The following is a 22764-nucleotide window of genomic DNA, read 5'->3' as shown; positions in this document are numbered from 1 at the left end:
TCCCATCCTGCAGAAACATGTTGGTTCATGCTTTACTTAATGATGCAGTCAATTTCTGTAAGTTTCTGAGTCGAAGAGGAGCTTTGAGAGCTCAAATCCCATTGTCTCACTTTAAACCTTTCATTCTGAAATCAGCTAAGTGTTCTGGAGACCACAGAGCCACAGCTCTGGGGGCATCCTGTGTCACTTCCACACTCAGAACATGTGGGAAGAGCTGTACCCAGGTACCAGACTAGAAAAGAAAGCAGGGAAGAGCACAAACCCTGGGTCTGCTAGGGGAAGGAGGTGTGAAAAAACTAAAGCTGTAAAATACGTGTTTCCACCATTGTCCTTGGAGGGAGCAAGACAAGGGTTAGATTATTATTAGCCTTTATTTTTTGAGTGGTTTTTGTGGTGGAAGATTTAAAAATAGAGTGTGAAAGTGCTTTAAGTAATGGCATAAAGATGTTGATTTTTGTTTTTTCCCTCTTAAGGATGCATTTATTTGAATATTATCTCTGCTTCTTTAATTTTAAAGGGCCAAGCCTTTAGATCTGCATAGAGGAAAAGAACTTTGCACTTCTATTTCGCAGTGTTTCTTTCTCCAGATTTTCTCTGTATCTATTTGCTGTGTGTCAGCTTTGGTTAGATGTGTGTTTAGAAGGATTATAGAGGAGCTGGTTTGCATGACTCTCTCTCTCTGAATTCCAGTATTAATTCTCTTTTGCAGTGCACATTTACTGGTAGTTGTTGTGCTGAGTTTTTCTTAGGTAATAAAATAAATTAAGCAATTATCATTAAGCAATTATCATTAAATTAAGATATATTTAATTTTTTACAGCATCTATTGTACATATTTTTCCCATGGCAGCCTTAACACCAGGCAGTGTTCACTCCAGCATAAATGTGTTTTTCCTCCTTAAATTTCTATGCAATTTAAACATTTTCACCCCACTGCATTAAATTCACCTTTTAGTAACTGCTTAAGAATAATTACACATTGGATTCTTTTGATGGCAGAAGGGGGTAATTTCCTAGGTAACAGATTTTAATGGCAAAAACAAGCACTGTGCAGCCATGGCTCTACTTTTAAGACATACTTCATAATATTTAAAGCATAAATTCTGATGTATAAATCATTCAGGCAAATGGCTGGGCCTTCTGGTATAAAACATTTGTAGGAAGTGTTACAAAACAGTTGAAATTCATTGGCCTCCCAACTGTAATGCTGGAAAGTAAGAACACTTACCCAAAAGCCCATTAACTTGGGGATTGGCAGTGCTTTCCAGCATTCCAGCTGTACAAGAGGAGAGCTCTCTGCACTGTTTCTGTCTCAAATATTGACAGAACAATAGATCCCAGTCATGATTTACTGCTCTCTGAAATGTTTAAGCCCCACCAAAGTTGTAGTCTAGCTCAGGCTGTCAGCAGTGTGTGCTAAGCTAAGTAGCTTACCAGAAAACCTTTTTTTATTTCAATTGTTAAAAAAAAAATAAAATAAAAAATACATATATATATGCAACAATGTTAGTATGGATAATATGTCAGCATAAATAAGTTAATGGAAACTATTTGTCAAAATGAGTTTGCAAAATGTATTTCTGTAATTCACTGGAGGTTGTTTTTTTCTAGTTAAGCTGTAAAATTAATTTCAGATCTTGCAGTTGTTTGGAACATTGCATCTCAAGTGAAAAACTAAATGTGAAAATCTTTTAGAATGGAAAGTCCTCAATTATAAGGATTTTTTGCATCTGCTTTACAGGTAGATTGTGTCATCTTTGAACCCTACCAACTGAAACAGTGATGTGGACTACTGATAATGGATTGTACAGCACTGAACACTGCTGTTGGCAGTAGAGATAATGAAAACACCAAAAATATATTTAGGGTTCCAGGGAGGGCAAGTTTTGTGATCTTCAGTGTATAATGCAGATACTTTGAAAGAAGCGTGAGCTTTGCAGAAATCCATTTTGGACGTGGTATCTGATAGCAGGAGTAGCTCTGCTGGTATCAGTGAAACAGTGCTGAACGTAGAATGGCCCAGCCTTACTCTGGAATTTGTCCTCAGAGCTGCAGAGCATAAAGTCGTGGTGAGAATGCAAGTTCTGCAGTCAGCCCAGCCCTGTGCTATCAAACATGGCAGTGGCCACACCACTGACTCCTGCTCCATCACCTGGAATCCAGAGGGAACACCTGGTCAGCCCTGGCATCAAACCCTACAGGCAGCCTTAACCCTGTGTCCTAGCACTGAGAATGCCTGAAAAGCTTGGGGTGACAGGACCACAATGCAAACACCCTTTTAGAGGTTTTAGAGCCTCATTTGCTCCAGCTGGAGCTTTGCTCAGAGATAAGAGACTCTTACGTCAATACTGCGTTTCAGGGGTTATGGAGACACATTTTTCTCTGCCTGCCTGAATTGTGTTTGACTCGGCCTCAGACTATCAGAGCCCATAAATAGAAAACTTTGTCCAACAGTAAAACTGTTTCTTTTGTGCTTGTTGTTGCCTCTTTTATGAAGTACAGGGAAGTATTCAATTTTAGCAGCTGAATTTATTATTTGAAGATGGATATTAGATAAAGTTTACTTCTGAAAATATAAAGGAGCCTGACTGAAGTGCTGAAGGAAACAAATGTAGATAAAGTTTGGACAAACATGGCATGGCTTGACTCTTCATTATGACTTGTACAAATGTAGTGCTTTCAGCTGGAAAGGGCCCCTGAGGACACAGGGAGTGAAGGCTGCTGGGATCCACTGGGTGACATTTAGGACTGGTGGTACAGGAGTCACAAATGGCCTCATTGCCACTGGGCCATCCCCTCTTGTGTGTCATTTTTGGGGTTGTCTCGACTCAGCAGACAGTCAGGCTGTGCCTGGAGGAGCCAGCCCCGATCCATGAGTGTTTTGGGATGTTTGCTATCTGTCAGAGCAGGGCTCTCAGAGCCTGGGCACTGCTGGAACACAACATCCATATGAGGAAGTTTCCCTTCTCATGTCAGATGCAATCATCTAACAATATCCTTTAGCTGGAATATGCCTGTAAATACAGCGGGGTTAAACGCTGGGGAGGCAGAAAGAAGTGGTAAACTAAAGGACAATGTTGGCACAAGAACACAGAGGGATCAAGTGGCCTTGAATAAATTTAGGCTGGAAATTAGGAAAACTTTCCTAACAATATGGTCCTGGCACAGACTACCAGAGGTAGTAAAGAGGGCAAAAATGCAATTGTTATTAGGAGAGAGCTCAAGTTGTTTATGAACGGGATTGTCCACTGCAGTGACTGCAGCTGGAGAAGTTTAAGGAACAGATAAGGAAAGCTCTTTAAAGGGACTGAAATCCCTTCTTTTCAGTTTATTTGTGCTGTCTTTGCAGTGCCACCCCTTTATTCTTTTCCATTTCTATTTAATATTAATCTTCTTTCAACTGCAGGAGTTTCTGGAAGTAAAAATGTCACTTGTGATTTTTCTCTTTTAGATTTTTTTCAGCACTTACAGCACACTGACACTTTTCTCTTGTCTCTTCCCATGATACTACAGGACAGTCTTTTTGGCAAGTGCATTAATAGCTTATGTAGAGAAGTATCACTTAGCAGAAAAAAATATGTATTTTTAGATGTCTTTTAGTGCAACTTAGTAATTGGAAGCAAGCCAACATTTAACATTATTCCATCTCCCAGGATCGCTCTGAGGCATTGTACGGAGGATGTTTTTGAGAGATTTGGCAAGACAGTGACATATTCCAGTGGTGTCTCTCTTTCAGAAGTCTGTCAGAAATAACTATAGTATTGTGGGATGAATGGTGTTTTTATCTGTCTGATGTAAATCCTTTCCACTCAGATGCCTTAGAAATCTGCCATGTTGCAAAGTGCTCATTCCACTGCTACCTAGGGACTGGTGTGAAGGTGGTTTTGTAGTGGTTTTGTGGATTTAACTGGATCTAGACTAAATGTCTTCTGATACCCTGTAAGGGATATCCTGTCAGAAATTATTTCTACTACATCTCTGCTGAGAAGTCAGGAGAGAGAATGGGCTCATGGATGTAAAACCCTGCTTCAGTCTTGAGACTTAGGAGAGATCTGTTCATTGGGGTTTTCCCCCAATCCTTTACAATTACTGGTTATTCAAGTTTGTATACATCTGCCTGCTAAAGTTTTAGAAACTGTTCCGAGGCTTGTTTTCCTTATCACGAGCCTCTGCTTACCAGAACCTCTGAACTGTGACCATGCATTATAACAGCAGAGGGTTTTAAAGCTGCTGCAGGCATTTAAGGGATCAATATCCATCAAAATAAATGTGTTTCCAAGGTATAAATTTTAAGGAAGAGAAAATGTTGAGTGCTTAGTCTCTTCCCTGCTTCAGTGTGTGTTTTGCTGTTCTCTAGCACTGCTGGAGAAAAATACATCCTTTTCGTATGCTGGGTAGCCCCTGTGGGTTAGAGCCCTTCCTTCCTGAGAGCTTGAAAAGGGCTGAAAAAGCCTGTGACTTCTAATAAAATAAGTAAATAAATACCATGATCAACATTGCACAGTGGCTTTAAGATGTTGTTAAACACGGACAGTTCATGCCTGCAGGCGCCAGTGAGATTTGGAAATCTGTTTTTTTTTAACTCAGGTGACACTCCATCTTCCTTTCTCTTTGGAGATGGCAGTGTCCTTGGAATGCTCCTGAAATTTTAATTCTGATTGAAGTAGATTTGCTGTTTGGCATGGCTTGCATGGAAGCTTGTAGGAAGTATTTCCTCTCTGGAGTGAATTAAGTGTCTTGGGCTGCACTGCCTCATCTTGATAGTTCAGAAAAGTGGTTTTCCATCTGCAAACATTTTCTTGCCCCCCCACCCCTGCAAAAGGTCAATAATTGTATCCAGTCTCAGTTTTCTTTGTGCTCTTGTACAGATGATAAAGTGGGTATGATAGCTTCATTAGAATGACAAGCATTCCTGATTTAGACACACTGAACTCTGCTTTACTCGATGAGCCTTCCTCTGCACAAAGCTCTGGGTCTCGGTGTCCTTGGGCATGCGATATTTCTGCATGGATTAATGGATACTGAGCAAGCTCTTTTATGTAGCTACTTAGGCACAGCATGTTTGCCTTCCCGTGTTTTCCCTCGCTGTCTGTTGTTCAGTAAGCATTTATCCTGATCTTGTATCAGAGCTACCATTCTCTGTTTATGTTCAGATTTCCCTGTGTCTTACTGCGCTGTACCCATTCAAGGCTGGATTGAGGAACCTTGCTCTGTTCCTTTCTTACTGAGTGAGTTTTCCATTTCTGTTTCAAGAACATGTTCCCCAAGACAGCTTGTTTTGGTTTGTGGCCAGGTAGCTGTCTAATTGCAGAAGGGTATTTGAGCAAGTATAACTGAGGGCAGAGTTGGATCCATTATGTTTTCCTCCAAGTTTAGAGAACGGAAATGAGATTTGAACACAACAGGATATTGTCCTGCTTTGATTTTAAAGGATTTAAGCAATGAGACAACCAATAAATCCACTGCAGGATTGTTTCCTAGCACGCTTAGATGAAGCACTGCCAAGCTTTTTCAGACACTCACCCCAAGTTTTCTAGTGCTCACTCTGGTCTCATGACCTGTTTAATTCCTTTTTCTTAATCACCTTTTTTGATGCAGCTTCTTATACAGATGGGTTGCTGTTCTCTGCATCTCATCTGCTTCTCAGGGTGTTAGATTTCTAGGCATCTTCTTGCCTTTTCACCTCTGTATTTTGGTTTTTTCTTTGCTCTAGTGATTAGCTATGTTGCTTGAATTATTATTACTTGTGTGTTCTCATTTGATTTGTGTCCAATTTACCTGGTTCAGTACAGATTTGCCCTCTTGTTTTGCTTACAGCCACCAGAGAACTGTCTGTTCTTTAAACCCTGTGTTGTTGATTTTACTTTTTCCCATCATTAAGGACTTTATGAAGCCAGACCTACTGCTGATCAATGTTCAGCCTCTGGACTTTTTGTGCAGTTCAGCTTTCAAATTCAAAGAAACCGTGATCTTTTAAGCTGACCTCAGTTTATTTCTATCTGAGGTTTTTTACAGATTAGTTTTTCTAATTAGGAAAAATTTGAGTTTAAAACTTCATTAAATGCTTCACTAATATCCAGATGCAGTAATTCAGATATATTGCTGTTGCTCTACTTATTAATTTCACAAGGTTGTCTGACTAGTGTGAATTTTGACCCTTACTGATCATTGAGAGAACTGCTAAAATGGAGGAGCTACTGATGATTTCTGCATGTGGTGTGCAAATGGAGGTTGGTACTTTGATACTTTGGTATATCTGCAAACCCTAAGCTGAGGCCTTTGCCATCCTCAGTGTTTTTTCTAAAACAAAGCAGCACTGAGATTCCTGGGGTAAGGTTTAGTAACCCAATTGTAGGGTTGGGGTCTTTTCAGTCTGGGCTGAGCCTGTGCCATATTCTCTCCTTGTGATGACTTTGCCATGAAGAAGGTGTCCCTTGGGCAATCCTGTCCTGCCCTGGTTTGCAAAACTAAATACAGACAGAAACTCCAGTTACCCCATAGCAATACAGTAGTGGAACATGAGTCTGGAAAGCCAAGCAGGTCTCAGCATCACTTGGATGCAAATGCTGCAAGAGCAGCTCTGGCAAATTCTGCACACAGTGTGAATTTTATGTAAATTCATCTTGTGAGCATCTCTGCTGGCTCACAGAGCTGGAGAGCAGACAGTGGCTAATGTGTGTCCAGTGTTAAGAGACACACCAGGACTCTGTGCATCCTACTCCACACTGTGCATGAAATTTTAATACCTAATGAGCTGTAAATTGCAGTGCTTGTTTGCAAGAGAGAATTCCCAATGGGATACGATTTACAGATCTCTCCCTGGATTATCAAGTGTCTGCTTTACTTGTTGGATTCTTATCTTCGAGTTGAGAGAACTGCTCAGTTGTGTGGGATTAGAGCAAATGTGATTATTGTTACAGATTGCATTGGAATAAACCCGATTTCACTGTCAGACAAAATTGTAATTCTGTGCTGCTGACTGGGAGATACAAGGCGCCAATTAATTGTCTCGCTTCCTTTTTGTTTGTTTTCTTTTTTGCTTTAATAACATCTCTTGGCACAATTGTGCTTTCCAGTTACATTATAGCTGAGTGGATAACGGCATGGGTGTAAACAAATGGAAAGCACTATGAAGTTTGCAGATACACTGAAAAAAATGTTTAAGATCTGTGTGGCCCATCCTGCTTACTTGTGTACAAGCAAATGCACATTTTAATTGTCATACAAACCATCCACAAATTTTAAGGGACAAGTGAAGGCTGTTGTTGAAGTTGCAAGAATGAAGTGCAAAGAAAAGTATTCACGTAAGTTTGTCTTTTCTGCTGTCTGCTGTGCCTCTCTTGTTTTCCATCCCAAGACTTTTTCCAGAGGACTTTAAGGCTGTGGGGAGCAAGCTGGGCAGACCCTAGGGAAATTCAGTAGCTGGACATCCAGCATATTCACCAAAATAAGGGGATGAAGTTTAGATCAAGCAGCTGTTTAAGCAGTTCTCAGAGTTAGCTGCAGTTTTGTATGTCCCCCACACAACTGCACTGCTGGAGTTTTGGTCTTGATCCTGGACTTCTGCAGAGGGCACTGAACTGCAGAAGCAGCTTCTTTTGGAAGCTCGACCCTGCTTTGAACCCTGATGTCTTTCAGCAGGTGTTGAGTGAACAGGGGTTTGTTTACATCCTTATGTTGAGGAGCTGGCAAGCTCCCAGGGACACAGGAGCATTTCCACACCCAGAGCAATATGCTGGTCATGCTGGCTGCTGAAGGGGTTGGGAAAGCAGGATCTTTCAAGTTACTGGTGTCTTATTAGGCAGCGGGAGAAGGAGTTCTGTCAAAAGCAGCCTGTGCTTTTTCCAGCCCTGGAAACTTCATGGGAGCAGTTTTCCATGGGGCTGTCACCTGTGTCTGCCCTAGCATTGTCACAGACCCACAAGAGAAATGTGCCTGATTCTCTGGTTCTGGTCAAACAGGACTAAGAGCCTGTGATAACACAGTAAGTCTTCAAACACAGGAGCCTCTGAGAAGTATATTCTCACAAAGGGCAGTCTATCCTATCAGCCATTTCAGCTTCCTGGAATTCCTCCTTCATGCCAAATGTGTGATCACCATCTCCCAGGGATGGGGATATTCCAGATCTCACAAGCTACAGAAGAAAACATTTTGATTGATGAATGTTGACAAGATCTAAGAACCATAGAAAAGAGGATTCACTTAATTACCCTGGGGAATTCTGTGAATTTTCGATAGATTGTCACATGCCTGAAGAGTGCTTCCAGGGAAAACAGAAGTGACTTCTGTTGCATTAAGAGCTGACAAATGTTGACTAGAAAAGAGCCTTGATACTTGTGGACAGAGCAACAGTTACTTTTTTATGTGGTTTTTTTCCCTAAACTGTAATATTCATGTATTTGATCCATTGCAATAGATCTTAGAAGGTATGGGATCATGTAGCTGGAGTTAATAAGGAATTATTGTGAAATGTATAGAACTTGCTACTTCATTTCTGCTTTTTTTTTTTTTTCCCTTTTTCTCTGCCTTGTAACTATTTTGGAACAATCAGGTGGAGCCAGGGATGTGGAAAAAGATCAAGCTGCACAAACACTTCCCATGTTTCATATGATGAAGCTGATCACAGTCAGGAAATTCAATTGACTCTTTCAACATATTCCTCTTCTAGTAGGAAATTACTTCTCCTTCCTATCAAGTTTTAATGAAAAAAATGCCAAATTCAGTTGATTTCACTTGGTTCCCAATGTGGTGGTTCTTTTTTGATCTCTGCATGAATTCCACCACCCTGAAGGTTGTATGGAGCAGCAGTTTGAGGTGTTCTGTGCAATCATTTGCTAAGAAACTGCTTCATGTTTTTCTGCATTTGTGTACAAATACAGAGAGGCACAGGGAGACATTTCCAGACTTTGCAATGCCTTTCCAAACTCTTGAAAGTTTTGAATTTGAGTACATTTCTAGAGTTAGATCAAAGCCTATATAATCTTTACACACATGTCTAATTTTGATGTATTTGGAATGTCTATGACTAAGAATATATTAGACACTTTGGTATTTCTCCTCCACACTTGTTCTGGTATTTTTCAGACCTGTTCCAATGCACAATAAAAACATTAAAATTGATCTGTTATTTACTTAACAGGCACCAAACTTGAGCTGGTCACTTATACATGCTTTGGGAATCAAGTCAAAAATATGCAAAGTGTGAAGGGAAAAGTGCAAAGTGAGAGAGGAAAAATGTGCAGAGTGTGAGGGGAAAAGTGTGAAATGTGAAGGAAAAATGTACAAAGTGTGAGGGGAAAATGTTGAAAGTGTGAGGGGAAAAGTGCAAAATGTAAGGGGAAATAGGGAAAAGTGTGAAGGGAAGAATGCAAACAGGGAAAAGAGCAAAATATGAGGAAGAAGAGTGGAAAGCGTGAGGAAATAAGTGCAAATGGATGGAAAAAAGTGCAGAAAGAGTGCAAAACGAGGGGAAAAATTAAAGGTGCGAAATGTGAAGGAAAAATGTACAAAGTGTGAGGGGAAAAGTGCAAAACGTGAGGGGAGAAGTGTGAGGATAAAAGGGCAATGTGAGGCCGGAAAAGTGCAAAGTGTGAGGGGAAAAGTGCAAAATGTAAGGTAGAAATGAAAGGTGTAAGGGGAAATAGGGCAAAATGTGAAGGGGAAAACGCTAATGGAAAGGTGCAGAGTGTGAGGGGAAAAGTGCAAAATATGAGGAGGAAAAGTGGAAATGTGAGGGAAAAAGCAAAGGGAGAGGGGGAAAAAGTGAGGAGTGTAAGAGAAAAAGGGCAAAAGTACAGGAAAAAAAGTGCAAAGTGAGGGGAAAAGCATAGAATGTGAGGGGAAGAAGAACGAAATGTGAGGGGGAAAAGGGCAAAAGTACAAAAAAAAGTGCAAAGTGAGGACAAGAGTGCACAGTTGGAGGGAACGAATGAAATGTGAGGGGAAAATGGGAAAAATGTGAGGGGAAAAGTGTGAAGAAAAAGGAAATATGAAGCAGGAAACATGCAGTGTGAGGGGGAAAGTGCAAAACATAAAGGAAAAATGGAAAGTGTAAGAGGAAATAGGGCAAAGCATGAAGAGAAAAATGCAAATGGAAAAGTGCAAAGTGAGGGGAAAGGTGGAAAGTGAGGGGGATGAAGCACAAAGAGTGAAGGGAAGAATGTGTGGCAGGGGGAAATGTGAAAAGTGTGAGAGGAAAGTGTGCAGAGTGTGAGGGAAAGAGGACAAAGAGAGAGGGGAAAAGGGATCTGAGGGAGAGTGGAGATTGGGAAGCTCTTGCCCACTTCAGCAGGAGATGTCTCAGCGGCACTGAGGGAGTTCTGTTGAACATTTCAATTGGCCAAGCACCTCAGGATAAAGGAGGCATTTTTATGTTTGTGCTGATTTTAAGTGTTTTAGTAAAGCTCTACTGAGTGGCCCCATAGGGAGGGAAATTGTAATTAATCAGATAAATTAGAGAAGAGGTGTTTGAAGGGGAAGAAAAATAATTTTTTTGTGCTGGCAAACTCCAAACCCTGTAGCGAGAAGGGTCTTGCTGAGGGCCGTAGCTGCTGACATGGCTCTGCTGTGGTTCCACAGATGTGAGTTCCATCCCAAAAAGAGACACCGGATCACATTTAACGTGGCAGTGGTGAGTGGAAAAGACAAGCCAGTTAACTCTACAACCTGAAGTATATAAAGCACACTAGATATTATTGGAAGTTTCATCAAAATTTTAGGGCTAAGATGATTTTAATACAAAAAGCCAAGAAAAAGAAAAAATGTGCATCTGTCATGTCTCTGTGTCTTTGCATTGTGTCTCTTGTCTAACTTTTTATACCTAAACATACTGTTAGATCTTTCTATTCTATATCCAAAGATAAAAGGTGACAACTGTAATCAAAACAAGTGATCACATATTATTTTTTCTCACCAGTGTCTGTGTAAAGGTGTAATATGTTTAAAGAAAGAGAGAACAAATTTTACCACTTAATTGAAACTATTTTTTTTGATGACTGTCCACCAAGGATCATCTTCTCTGCAGTTTGCCCCAGAATATTATTGATATTGGTCACAAGTAATCTACTCTTTAATATCCAGGACACAAAGCCCTTTTGACATCTGCCATCTCCGTTCCGCAGACAAACGCTCACTGGTGCAATATTGCCAGTAATGGAACTTGCAAATTGCTTCACTTTCTGAAATGCTGACTGCTTAATTGTGATAGGGGAAATCACATTTTAGAGCCATGAGCTCAGACAAGTGTGTAACTCAGAAGCTGCTTAATTATAAGTGTGAATAATGCTCGCTGGGATTTATTTTAATACCAGCAGCAATGCACAGGAGGGCCATCTCCATCTGAAAAACAAGGCCCCTGTTTGTCAGGTGCACTTGGAGGATTAGAACACAAAGATCACTTTGAGAACCTTGAAGACTACACGTGCATGAATCAACCTATCTGTATAACAAAATGCAAGTGGCAGCTATCCCATTCGGAGCTTAACTGGTTTTTCCTCTATTATTTCACTTGGTACAGATGCACCACACATCGTCTCCCTATATCCTGGTAAACTTGGTGCAGAGTGTTCTCTTAGGTGGATTTTAGAATAAGCTATCTCCATTATAGCACGTGGTACTGTTTGCATTCTGTGGTGGACTCAGAAAGTGGAAGGGTTGTTCCTAAACCTTTAGCTTCATGAAAAAACGCAGTAGTGGGGTTTTTTTCCATGATTTTCACCTTCCTACATCTTTTCTTGTGGAAAGGAAGTACATGGGCCTCCATCTCTGGATGATTAGTTACTCTATAACAAAGCAGCTGTGGAGCCTGACTGCACTCAGATTACAGCTTTAAAATAGTATATGGACTCAATGTTTTTCTTTCCAATCATCTTAAAATTGTTGTCATAAGAATGAATGGCAATTGCTTTGCTCTGTATTGTCACTGCATTACTATTCTTATGAATAAGTTTTTTTAATGCTACCAGTCTTGGATTGTTATGAAAATGAGGATGGGCACTTAAGACTGTTGCATCTTTTCCTCTCTGAGCAAGAGCCAAATCAGTTCCAAGAACAGATCTTAAGTAAATGCTTTACATGCAATATTTGCATCATGTGGTTACAAGCTTTTAAAAAAAAAAAAAAAGGACAGGGTTGTCTGCTACTTTTTAACATCCTAGAAAAATATGTGTAAGTTTATATGTTTTAGTATAAAAACAGCTTGGTCCTGAAAGGAGAGAGTAGCAAAGTCAGGAGTAGAACTGAAGTCTTCAAATTTTCAATGCTCTCAACAGGCAAATGAGATTTTGCTTGAACAGACTGTGCAGAATATTTTGGGTTGGGAACAAGAGGTAAGAAATTCTCATTGTTGGGAGTCACCAAACATGCAGTTCAGAGATACAGAAAATCTGTTTTACTGTAGGCAGGTGCTGAAATAACTAAAGATATGTGGTTGAGCAAACAGATGAAATTTAGACAAAAGAACAAAAAATACCAGGCAAAGAAAAATGTCTTAAATTTGTTCAATTAAGCAATAATCTTCAGTTACAGATTACTGGATTTCTTTTTAGTCTAAATGCACAAATTGACACCCTGAAGTCAACTTCATGCAGAAGGCTTGACAGCAGAAGTCCTCCTGCTGTAGTAAGAAGAATTCCACTGAGGTGAATGGGGATGTTTAAGCTGAGGATAGGACTCAGCTTTCTAATTTGACAGCAGCATATAAAATTATCATTTATGCTGGCACTCCAGTGAGATATGAATTAGAAGACAAATATAAAAATTACAAAGCAAAGCTTGGTTCCCACTTGAAAGGTAGTTCATACACACCAAACTCAAGAGAGGTCAGAGTTTCGTGTGTCTGTGGCTCTCTGCAGGTTTCTTGGTTTCCTTGGGAAAGCGTGCTTTGTTTTGTCCCCCAAAGACCCCCTTTCTTCATGGGCTTAGATCTATTTTTGCTGTAACTGATTCCCCCATGCACTTGATTTTCTGTAGATGCTGATTATGGAGTGATTCATATTTGTTACAGCTAAAGGGGTGTGTGTTACCAACAACTTGGATGGCTGGAAATGAGGTAGCAGTCACAAAAGAATATTTGGATAACTAGGTGCAAGCCAGGCTGATGGTTAGATGGTCTTTCACACATGCCTTTGTGTATGTGTATATTGAATTTATCTGCACGTCATAAAATCTGTAGCTGAAATTAATTGGTGCTTTCCCTGGCTCTGTGTTTCTCTCAGGACAGATATCCGTGGATGGATTTATGCGGTATCTGAGTGGAGAAGAGAACGGCGTCGTTCCACCCGAGAAACTGGATTTAAATGAAGATATGTCTCAACCACTGTCACACTATTTCATCAACTCCTCACACAACACCTACCTCACAGGTACAGCAGTGTTGCACACATCTAAATTCTTACCTTACAAAAATTCTGAGTGTATTCTCAGTGGTAACATAAAATACACTAAAAACATCAGCATTAAACAGATGATGGAGTTGAGTCTTCAGGGAAGCAAGGGTGGCACTTGATTTTTGTTGCAGCTGCAACAGATGTGCATCAAATACACTTTTATTTAGAGATGAGCAACAGATAAGGCCTGGTCAGAAACCCAGTGAAGAGGCTGGAAAGTTTCCCTCAAGTAGAATTCCAGATTAAGGCCCGTCTTTAGGGAGGAGAATGAACATTGTACTTTTTATGACAACAAAGTTAGCAAGACAAGCGTGCAAAGCAGAATATGGAAAACATCTCTGTAGCTCATAAATTTGCCCCTAAACATTAAATCTGGCAGTTTGTTGTGCTCCATGAAATTTGCTTTGATTCAGAGATTAGGGAGGTTCCAACATGGCACATAACTTTCTGACAGCCCATAAAGGCAAGGAGTGGAAACGACTTCCTAACAATATCGAACATCTGAGCTGAAATTTTTAGGTGCTGTCATGGTTTTAAAAAGGCTGAGCACCCAGAAGGTCCCGTTAATTAGAGTTACAGTCTGAACTGTATTGTTCACACAGCAAAGTCAACAATGCTTTAAGACTCAGAAAAAGCTAAGGCAGTTTAGGAATTCAACATTTGGCATTTGTTTTCTAGTCCAAGGTTGTGTTAACTTGTGAGAAAATAATTGTAAATTTACTATTTTAGTTTGGTTTACATAGGAACAAATGTTTTGGGCAAGCAGATGTGCACAAGGGGTTCTCTCCTGTTTGACTTGATGTTTGCTTTGTCCTGTCATGTTTGCTAATGACTTAGCATTATGTTTAATTTTAAAAAAATGATGCTGCACTGAGTGCTAAAAATGTGGTTTATGTGAAATGTAGGCTTTTTAATGCTGTTAACAGACTGGCCTTAACTGACCAACTCCTTCAGAATGCCAGTATGCCAAAACATAGACAACTTCAGGCAGTGGTATTGCCCACTTTAAACAGACTTCATGGGAGTTATTTTCATCTGCTTTATGTTTGTTACAGCTCTTTCTCCAGCACCTTTGCCAGCTTTCATGGAGTGAATGAACTGTCATTGTTTCCATTAGACACCATTTTTCAAGGGTTTATATCTCGGCTGTAAAATGTGTTTTGTGCTAGAACTTGTCACATAAGTATTTGTTTTGACAGTGATTTTCTTTCTCTGAATTAAAAGAAACAAAAATCATTGTGGCCACTTTTAAGTTATGATTCCAATATGCAGAAATTTATGCTCTTTGGTGGGGCAAAGACATGGCCAAAGCAAAAGCAATTTTTAACTGTGATGGTTTGCAGACCTCTTATGTCCAATATGGACTTTGTTCTGTCACTGAGGATTAGTTGGTGCTTAAGCCAAATGCTGCAGCTTTATACAGATATTCTGGAGAAAAACAGTAAAGTAGTAAAGCAAGAAGCTCAGGCCCACAGGAGGTTTAAAGAAGATAAAACTTAAAGTTGATCTGAAGAGATGAAAGACTGCTCTCCCCTCTACCAGCAGGAATTTATAACCATGTCCATACCACAGAATTTTGTCAGGGCTGGTCAGGACAGAGATGTGTTCCAAAGGTTTAGAGGTACAAAAGCCAAAACCCAAAGAATTAAGGATGGGAATTTGTGATTAGTCCAACCTATTATATTTTTTTTTAACTGCACTACAAGTGACCTCACATGTTTAATTATTTACCTTGACACTTGCTAAATTTGCTTTGACTTGTATGTGAAAGTCTGCAAATCATCTCAGATTGCATCTACAGGTTTCTTTGCCTGCATTTCCAAGTAACTTCAGAGGCTGTATTTGGAAACATGATCTTCAGTCTTAATTTGACAAAATATTCCTATCCTAGTAAACTGGGGGGAGTAAATCAGGATGAACTCAGGGGATAGTGCAAGAGAAGTTTGAAACTCTTTCAAATTCCTTTTCAGAGTGCATGTTTTCAGATTCACAGGCACAAAGCCCTTCCCATTATGTTCAGTGAATGTGTGGCAGCTGGCCAACAATGGCATTAATGATTTGATTTTTATCTGTGCATTACAAAAACTGACAGTCTCGGATTTTGCTCTGAACCTACATCAGATACAGCAATCACATTCCCATTTGCTTTTTTCCAACAAGGAAGTAAAATGAATAAAATAATGGCAGCAGCCTATTCCTTTTCTCCAGAAGAGTTTGAAGGGTCTGCTCAAGTGCTCGTGGCTTCGGAAGGGAAACCTTGGAAGCACCTTTGCCCTGATTGTGGCCATGAAAGAGCAACTAGTCATGTAATAATTATCAGGACAATAAGAAAACCATTCAGTTTGGCATTACTTTATGATTACTGAGCTTAATGCCCTACCAATTATCTCTCCCTTTGTTAGTTTTTTTAACTCAGAAAAAATCTTGCACAAAGAAACAATATTATAACATAAAAAGCACCATGTGCACACTCTGAATTTACTTTTAATTATGCTGATCATTTTCCTAGCCTTTAGTAGAAACCCTTGGCAGTACATCAAGTGCTGATTATTTATTTAGAAGTGTTACTGCTTTCTTTTTTCTTAGGGAAATGTAATTTTTAAGAACAAAGGTAAAAAGCCATGAAGAAAGAAGTGATTTGCAGTGAACCTAGGCTAACTTAAAGAAATACCATCTCTGAGAAACTTTTTTTACTGTCTCATCTTTTCTTCTCACTGGTATCATATTTATTTCTCTATTCCTTTGAACCCTTAAAGTGCAACCCTGCTTTTTCCCGGACTCTCACCTCACAGGTTTCTGCTGTAGGCACAGTGGGGAGTGACTTTGCAACTTTTCTTCACCCAAAGTCAGAGACAGATGATGGCATATCACACTCAGCCTTACATGTTTTGAAGGCTGGGCAACTTGCTGTTGTACATGGGAAATGCAAAGTACTAAAATCACACGCCTTTTACATGTGTTTTGGCTAAAAGGAACAATAGTCTCAGCAATAAGTTGCTATCAGCTGAGCACATTTAGCCAATGTGGGACTATCCTGTCGACCTCAGCATCTGCTTCCCTGTTTACAGTCTGGTATTACAGATCTTTCTAGAAAAATGTCTCATGAAGGACAGTTCTCTTCTCTGTTGTTGCCTGTGACCTCTCTACCATCCTCCAGCTTCTCTGTTCTTGGTGATTCCTCAGTCCTCACTGTTGCTGCTTATTATCTGCATCCAGCACTTCCTTGAAACCTTCTTCATCTTCAAAGCCTTCAGAACAGTTTCCAAGCTGACAGCACCATAGGGAAGGGATGGAAAGCTGGGTGACACCTTCCTGCTACTGGCCACACATCCTGCTTTGGTCCAGTGTGAAGTGTTAAAAACAACAGGCAAGGCTCAGAGCCTGATTCTGACTGACATACAGGCAGGAGCAGAGGGTGTCACAGTGTGGGGTCTGAGCTGCTTGTCCTGTGCGTGGTGAAATAGCTCAGGAGGAAAATAAATTCAGATAAATGTGCTGTGTCTGAAAAAAATCTCAGCAGCCAGCACCTTGTGTGGCTGCTGGAGTGAGGAGCCAGGCTCCCAGCGGTGTGGGGCCCTGAGTTTGCATGATCCAGGGCACTGATTGCTTCTCCAGGACTTGTCTGGAGAGAGGATTTATCTGCTCATGTTTGTGCCCAGCAAAGGGAGGACACAGGCACCTCATGCTGAGAGAAAGTGTTGGGATAGAGGGAAGAAGCAGCCTCTGGTTCTAGAATAGTGAAGAGCCAGGTGATTCCAAATAGCTGGATCCAAAAATCCCCCAGTTTGGGGAGGAAAGATATCTTAAATAGATAGCAACCACGTTTTAACTCCATGTGTTGCAAGTAACTTTCACACAGAAATACGGTGGGAGATGAATCCAACAAGGATGCACTTCCTGAGAAATGAAGAGCTTAAAGTTACAGAGGTGTGAAGTGCTCTGTGTGGGGAAACCTGGGTCATATCCTCAGCTTAGATCAATCAGCGCCGGCTCATTCTGCATAGTGTCCTGTCAGGTATTATTTCGCCAATTACATTTTTCAGAAAAGTGAATTTTTGTCAAAATTTATTTCTCCTTAGCCCATATAGAGTGATGGAATGCAAATGTTATGTATGGTATTACTGTAGACACTGCTTTTATTGTAGAAGGGAATACATAATGCTTTCAATTGCCAGTATTAAAAAATTGATCTGTACTCAGGCTATTAAAACCAGACTGGAAGTGTTCCCTTTAGTGTTATCACATTTTAAAATGCAAAAGGGATATTTTAAAATAAATGCAAACAGGGACTCATACAATAGAAATTTCTAAATAATACATGCACCCCACATTTGGGGGAACATTCCTCATATTCTGTATTTCAGAAAAACAAGCTGTTGAGACTATTAAAATATGTGCTAGCATTTTACACTCTGCCTGGGAGTCTTTCTGAAGATTGTATGGTTTGGAGGTTGAATATCCTCTTATCCTTTGCAGGAATCCTTCCAAAACGTCTGAGCCTTATTAATAAGGTAGTGTGGGAAGTGTCATATGGCAAGTGGTGCATGTCATGATTTACTTAAGCACTTTTGAAGGTGAAGGATCTTGGAGCCCAAAACACTTAACAATGATAACCACCAGGAGTCTCTCGGAAATAGAGTTTGTTAATCATGGAATAGTTTGTTAATCCAAACTCAGAATGCTCTGAGGGAAAAGAAAGACAACATTAGAACAGTTTTCTAAGTGAATGTGGGCTTTTGAGGCAGTAGAGATCAGTGGATCCCTATGAGAGCCAGGATTTCATAAGCAGATGCTTAGGGATGAGTACATGGAAATGTGAGTTGTTATTCCCTGATCCATGCTTATGCTTGTTTGCATCCTGCAAAGAAAAAGAGCCACTACTTAACCCAGACACTGGAACTGCACCAAAAAGGCTTTTGTGTGAGGAGAGATAATCTGCAGTAATCAAAGGTGAAACAGGAAAAAGCTAAATTAAAAAAAAAAACAACAAAACAAAAAAAAAGACACATTGCCACTTTGCTGAGTCTGTTTGGATTTTCAGAGCTTTCCAGAACTGGCCAATTTCTTCTGTTATTAGCAGATATTTCTCACTGGTTCCAGCAGGAATTCTTATGGATTTCAACAGGAGTAAAGTTAATACCTTGTGGAGTATTTATGATTGCTCCACTTCATGTATTAGACAGAAACTGAAATGAGGGATTGTCAAATAAGAAGAGGTTCTGTTACAGTTTTTAGTACAAGGTAAAAACAGACAATGCTGTTTTGTGAAGCAAATCCCAAAATGTGTATTCCCCAGCATAAAACCTAAACACAGAATCACAGAGACAATAAAATGAGGATTAATCTGCATTACAGTATATGCCAGTCTAGATGAAGTATTTGTATGTCCCCCAGTCAGCAAAGAATCTTTGCTGTAAGTGAACTCACTGCCTCCTTAAAAAGAAAATTAATTTCCTTCAAGAAATCCAGGAAGATCTTCTTAGCAAATCTACTAGAAAGCAGGAAACTGCATCCATTGTCTTCACGTCTAAAAGAAGCACAAGGCCATTCTTGTTACATCTCTGCTGCAGGAAATTTGTATCTGCATGACTGGAATCAAACTTGTTGCAGCAGATGAAGACAGCCTGGCTGGATATCCTTCCCTGAATCCAACTGGACTTCTTTGTTGGCTTGGGTTGGGAATATTTTTTTGTGTTTCTTTTTCAGTATTTCCCAAGTTTGGAAAAAATGAGTTTTCCTTCTTAATTTTTAGGCTTATATTATCACATTATTGGAAAAGGGCAGTTTAATTGAACTTCTCCCTACATGATACAGTATCACATCAGGAGATTTAACTGACCAACTCATTGCAGTGGTTAGCATATTTAATATTGATTTGAGACCGAATGATGGTGCCATTAGTGACTGCAGGGGATTTGTTTCATCTTGTACGAAACTGCATTGCGTGTTGTGAGAAAATGTGCTCTTGGTCTCCTGAGTGGCTTCTGAATTTCACATTGCTTGTCAAGGGATGACAAAATCTCATAGAACTAAGCTTTTTTATTATTCTTATTTTATTTCATGTATTTGAGCTGGCTTCAGCTGGGTTATTTCTGTTTGACTGAGGGCAGGATCCAAACCATGACATTGATTGTGCCAAAGTTATTTCCGTTGCGTTCTTATGGTTTTTGTATTCCTTGGAGTGTTATTCCTCTCAGCCGAGGGTAAAAGCTGCTGTTAACTCTAATTATTGTTAGATCAGTTGTATCTATTCCTGAGGCCCAGAATGACTTCCCTTTTTGTGTGTTCTGTCCCAGCTGGACAGCTGGCTGGCAACTCCTCGGTGGAGATGTACCGGCAGGTGCTCCTGTCGGGCTGCCGCTGCGTGGAGCTGGACTGCTGGAAGGGACGGACAGCGGAGGAGGAGCCGGTCATCACACATGGATTCACCATGACAACTGAGATATCCTTCAAGGTACAGCATGGGGGTAGCTGCTTTAGCTGGGGAGGGTTCTTTTCGTGCATAACCATCACAGATCCATCACTGCCAAGGTGGGAGGGGCAGAAATGTGAGGGCAAAAAGATGCTGTACAAGGAGATTACAGAGCAGCTGCAGAGTCCTTGGAAGAGAAGAGTTGCAGTATTTGGACCTTGCATGGGGAAAGGTTCCTGGTGGTCATGGCAGTGTGAGGAAAAGGGATTATGTGTTGTGACAGCCATGCCATCTGGGGACTGGGCTTCATGCCCAGGTCCATGCTCCTGTGCACGTCCTGCAGCAAATCTCACAGGGACAGAACCAGGCAAGGCCACAGCCAGGGCTGGGGGACCAGGCACAGCCATCACAACTGGCTCTGCACAGAGACAAATGGGTGTGAAGGCGTTGGGAGAAACAACTGGTTGGGTTAGAGCTCCATGGGACAGAGCTGGAGGCTGCAGATTTGGACAGCAGTGCCCAGCACATCAGTTCACTCATTTTCTCCTCTCTCTGCCCATTCACTGGGAGTGAGAGGCAAAAGTCCTCAACTGAGACAGGAAGTATCAGCTAGATCTCAACAATTTGCAAGCCTTTAAATTCCTGTGAGTGGAAAATGTGCTTCTCATGGCCAGATGGGCTCCATGCACAGGACACTCGGCATTATATTTAAAATAAATTAATAAGTCTATGTGCAATGTTATCCCTGATACTTGGGATCAGACCCAAAGCACTGAAGGGTGAAAAAGAAAAAATTAGTATCTTTGGAGGCTGTGAAGGGATATTTGTGCCATTCAAACCCTAAAGATGTCATCTTTACTATTTAATTTCATCTTCCATTTCCTTTTCTACAGTATAAGGTAGAGACCATACCCTTAGCAATAACCTTAAATTGTTATCTTCTTGTTCTTCTTAAAGATGTTTTTGATTCGAGGTGTTAGAGGAGCATAATGGAGGTGTTTTCCTGTAGTATTAGGAATGGTAGTCAGCACAGCTTATAATGATACCTCAGGAAATCATTTTTGAAGTGTGGAGAAATAATTCTTCATCTGAGACACTAACTCACCATGGAAATACGTTTCTAGCCTTAGCTGTGTGCAAGAATATGTAGGAAAATGTTCATTAGTGACTTTGGTTACGTTCCAGGGATTACATGTGGCTTCTGTGCCAGCTACAGCTTTTGAGACATTTGTCCCATGCTTGAAACCTGGTTTTGGATGGGTTTTTTTATCTTCTAGTGCCTTTCTTTAGGAAAAAAAAACAAACAGGTCTGCCACAGACAGAACACCAAGTTTCACTTGTACCAGAACACTCCTTTTTTCCCAGATTGCTTTCTCTAATTCTTCCCTGATTGAGTTAATCACAGAAGCACGTAAAACAACCTTCTTGCACGTTTGTTATTAGCTTTCCAGTTATGTTTATGGGAAGCCAATTATGTTTATAGGCTTGGGGTTTGATTGCTGGAAGTCCTTTAATTAAGGAAGATGGCTCTCGACTGCTTTGGTCATGAGCAGGAATTTAAAACAAAGTTAATCTGAATTTTAAAAGGATCATTAGCATGAACAAGATTTATCCCTGGATATTTTGATGTTCAACCCTTGGCATTGTGCTGGCAGGAGAGATATTGGAAGGTATTTTAAACCTGCTCAGGAGTATTTAATCGGTCATTTCAGGGCAGGCACTTTTTAATCCTCACAGAAAAATGTGAAAAACATCTAGATTTCTTTTCAACACTCAAAGTGTGCTGCTTGGCTGGGGAAGAGAAAAAATGGCAATGAAATAATGTGTCAGGAGTGCGAGAATCAGTTCATGCCTTGAATGCTGAATCATTTATCAGCTCACACTTTTGCCGTGACCACGGCACAAGGATTCAGCTCAGTCTGCCGGCTTTCACAGCCTCACACAGACTTCCTGAAGTGCAAAGGCAGCACTGTACACTCCCCATCCTTATGTTCCTGGGCTTTTTGGTTCCTTGGTTTTCCCCTTGCTTCATGACTCAGAAATCCATGAGGATTTTCTCAGCTGTGCGTTGAGAGCTGCTGCCAGGGTGGGATCCTGTAGGGAGCAGCTGTGGATGTCATGCCACAAGCAGGGATCTGTGTGTGTGTAACCATGTTCACACCTTGGAGAGCAGCTTCAGGTGAATCATTCTGCAGCTGGAGCCATGTATGGAACCTGCCAGCTTGTTTCTCTCTGACCATGGAGCGTTTGCCTTCACTGAACCAGTGTCTGACCTTTTCATCCTCACATCAGTGCAATCCTAATTTTACCCTGCCAGGTTATTTTCCCCACTCATGCAGGATTCCATCCCCTCTTGCAGCAGGAAGGCAGTTGAAAATAAGTAGGCCAGAAGAATGTACCAGAAGCTCAGTTTTTCTTTTAGGAAGTGGATTTCTTACTGTTACACTTCTCAGTTCAGCCTCTAAGAGTACAGAAAATGAACAAGAGGAATCCTGAGAGAAAGCTAGTTTAAAATAAATACATCTTTTAGGCTTTAGTCATCCTTGTGATTTGGCATGGCAGAGACTTATGGGTTCTTAGAAACTCCAGAGTTTGCCAGCATATGAAAAGTCTTCAGTGTTTTGTATGTTCTTCTGGAAGAGAGATTTGTTCCAAGAGGGAAACATTTCATAATTTGTAACGATGAGTGCATTTATTGTGCACTTCACTAAAATCATCTTTATCTAATGACTTTTCTACTGGATTTAGTGTTTCCATTTTCCATAGAGCTGACAGGAAACTTCACAGAAGTTTCCTTTTCTGAGTCCTCTGATAATTACCACAGAACCAACCGTTTTAATTGAGTAAAGATTTCTTCTTTCCTTCCTTTTGCATTAAAGGGATTTCTGTCATCAAAAAAAAGAAAAAAAGAGGGAACTAAAATGTGAGTCAGAGTAAGTAAGGATTTTATGGATACATGCTTGTGCT

General features: G+C 40.5%; 1 protein-coding gene across 2 annotated transcripts in view; it reads left to right on the top strand.

Annotated features, from left to right (window-relative positions):
- PLCB1 (phospholipase C beta 1) overlaps positions 1 to 22764 on the top strand; it is a 336286-nt gene that overhangs the window by 218372 nt on the left and 95150 nt on the right. For both annotated transcript variants that reach the window (XM_058834148.1, XM_058834149.1), the window contains exons 10-11: positions 13215 to 13361; positions 19682 to 19839. In XM_058834148.1, the coding sequence (XP_058690131.1) occupies positions 13215 to 13361; positions 19682 to 19839 (305 nt within the window). The remainder of the gene's footprint in view (positions 1 to 13214; positions 13362 to 19681; positions 19840 to 22764) is intronic.

Source organism: Poecile atricapillus, chromosome 3 (genome assembly GCF_030490865.1).
Source record: "Poecile atricapillus isolate bPoeAtr1 chromosome 3, bPoeAtr1.hap1, whole genome shotgun sequence".
Classification (NCBI taxonomy): domain Eukaryota; kingdom Metazoa; phylum Chordata; class Aves; order Passeriformes; family Paridae; genus Poecile; species Poecile atricapillus.
Note: the sequence above shows the minus strand (reverse complement) of the source record. Positions and strands in the feature narration are given on the sequence as shown.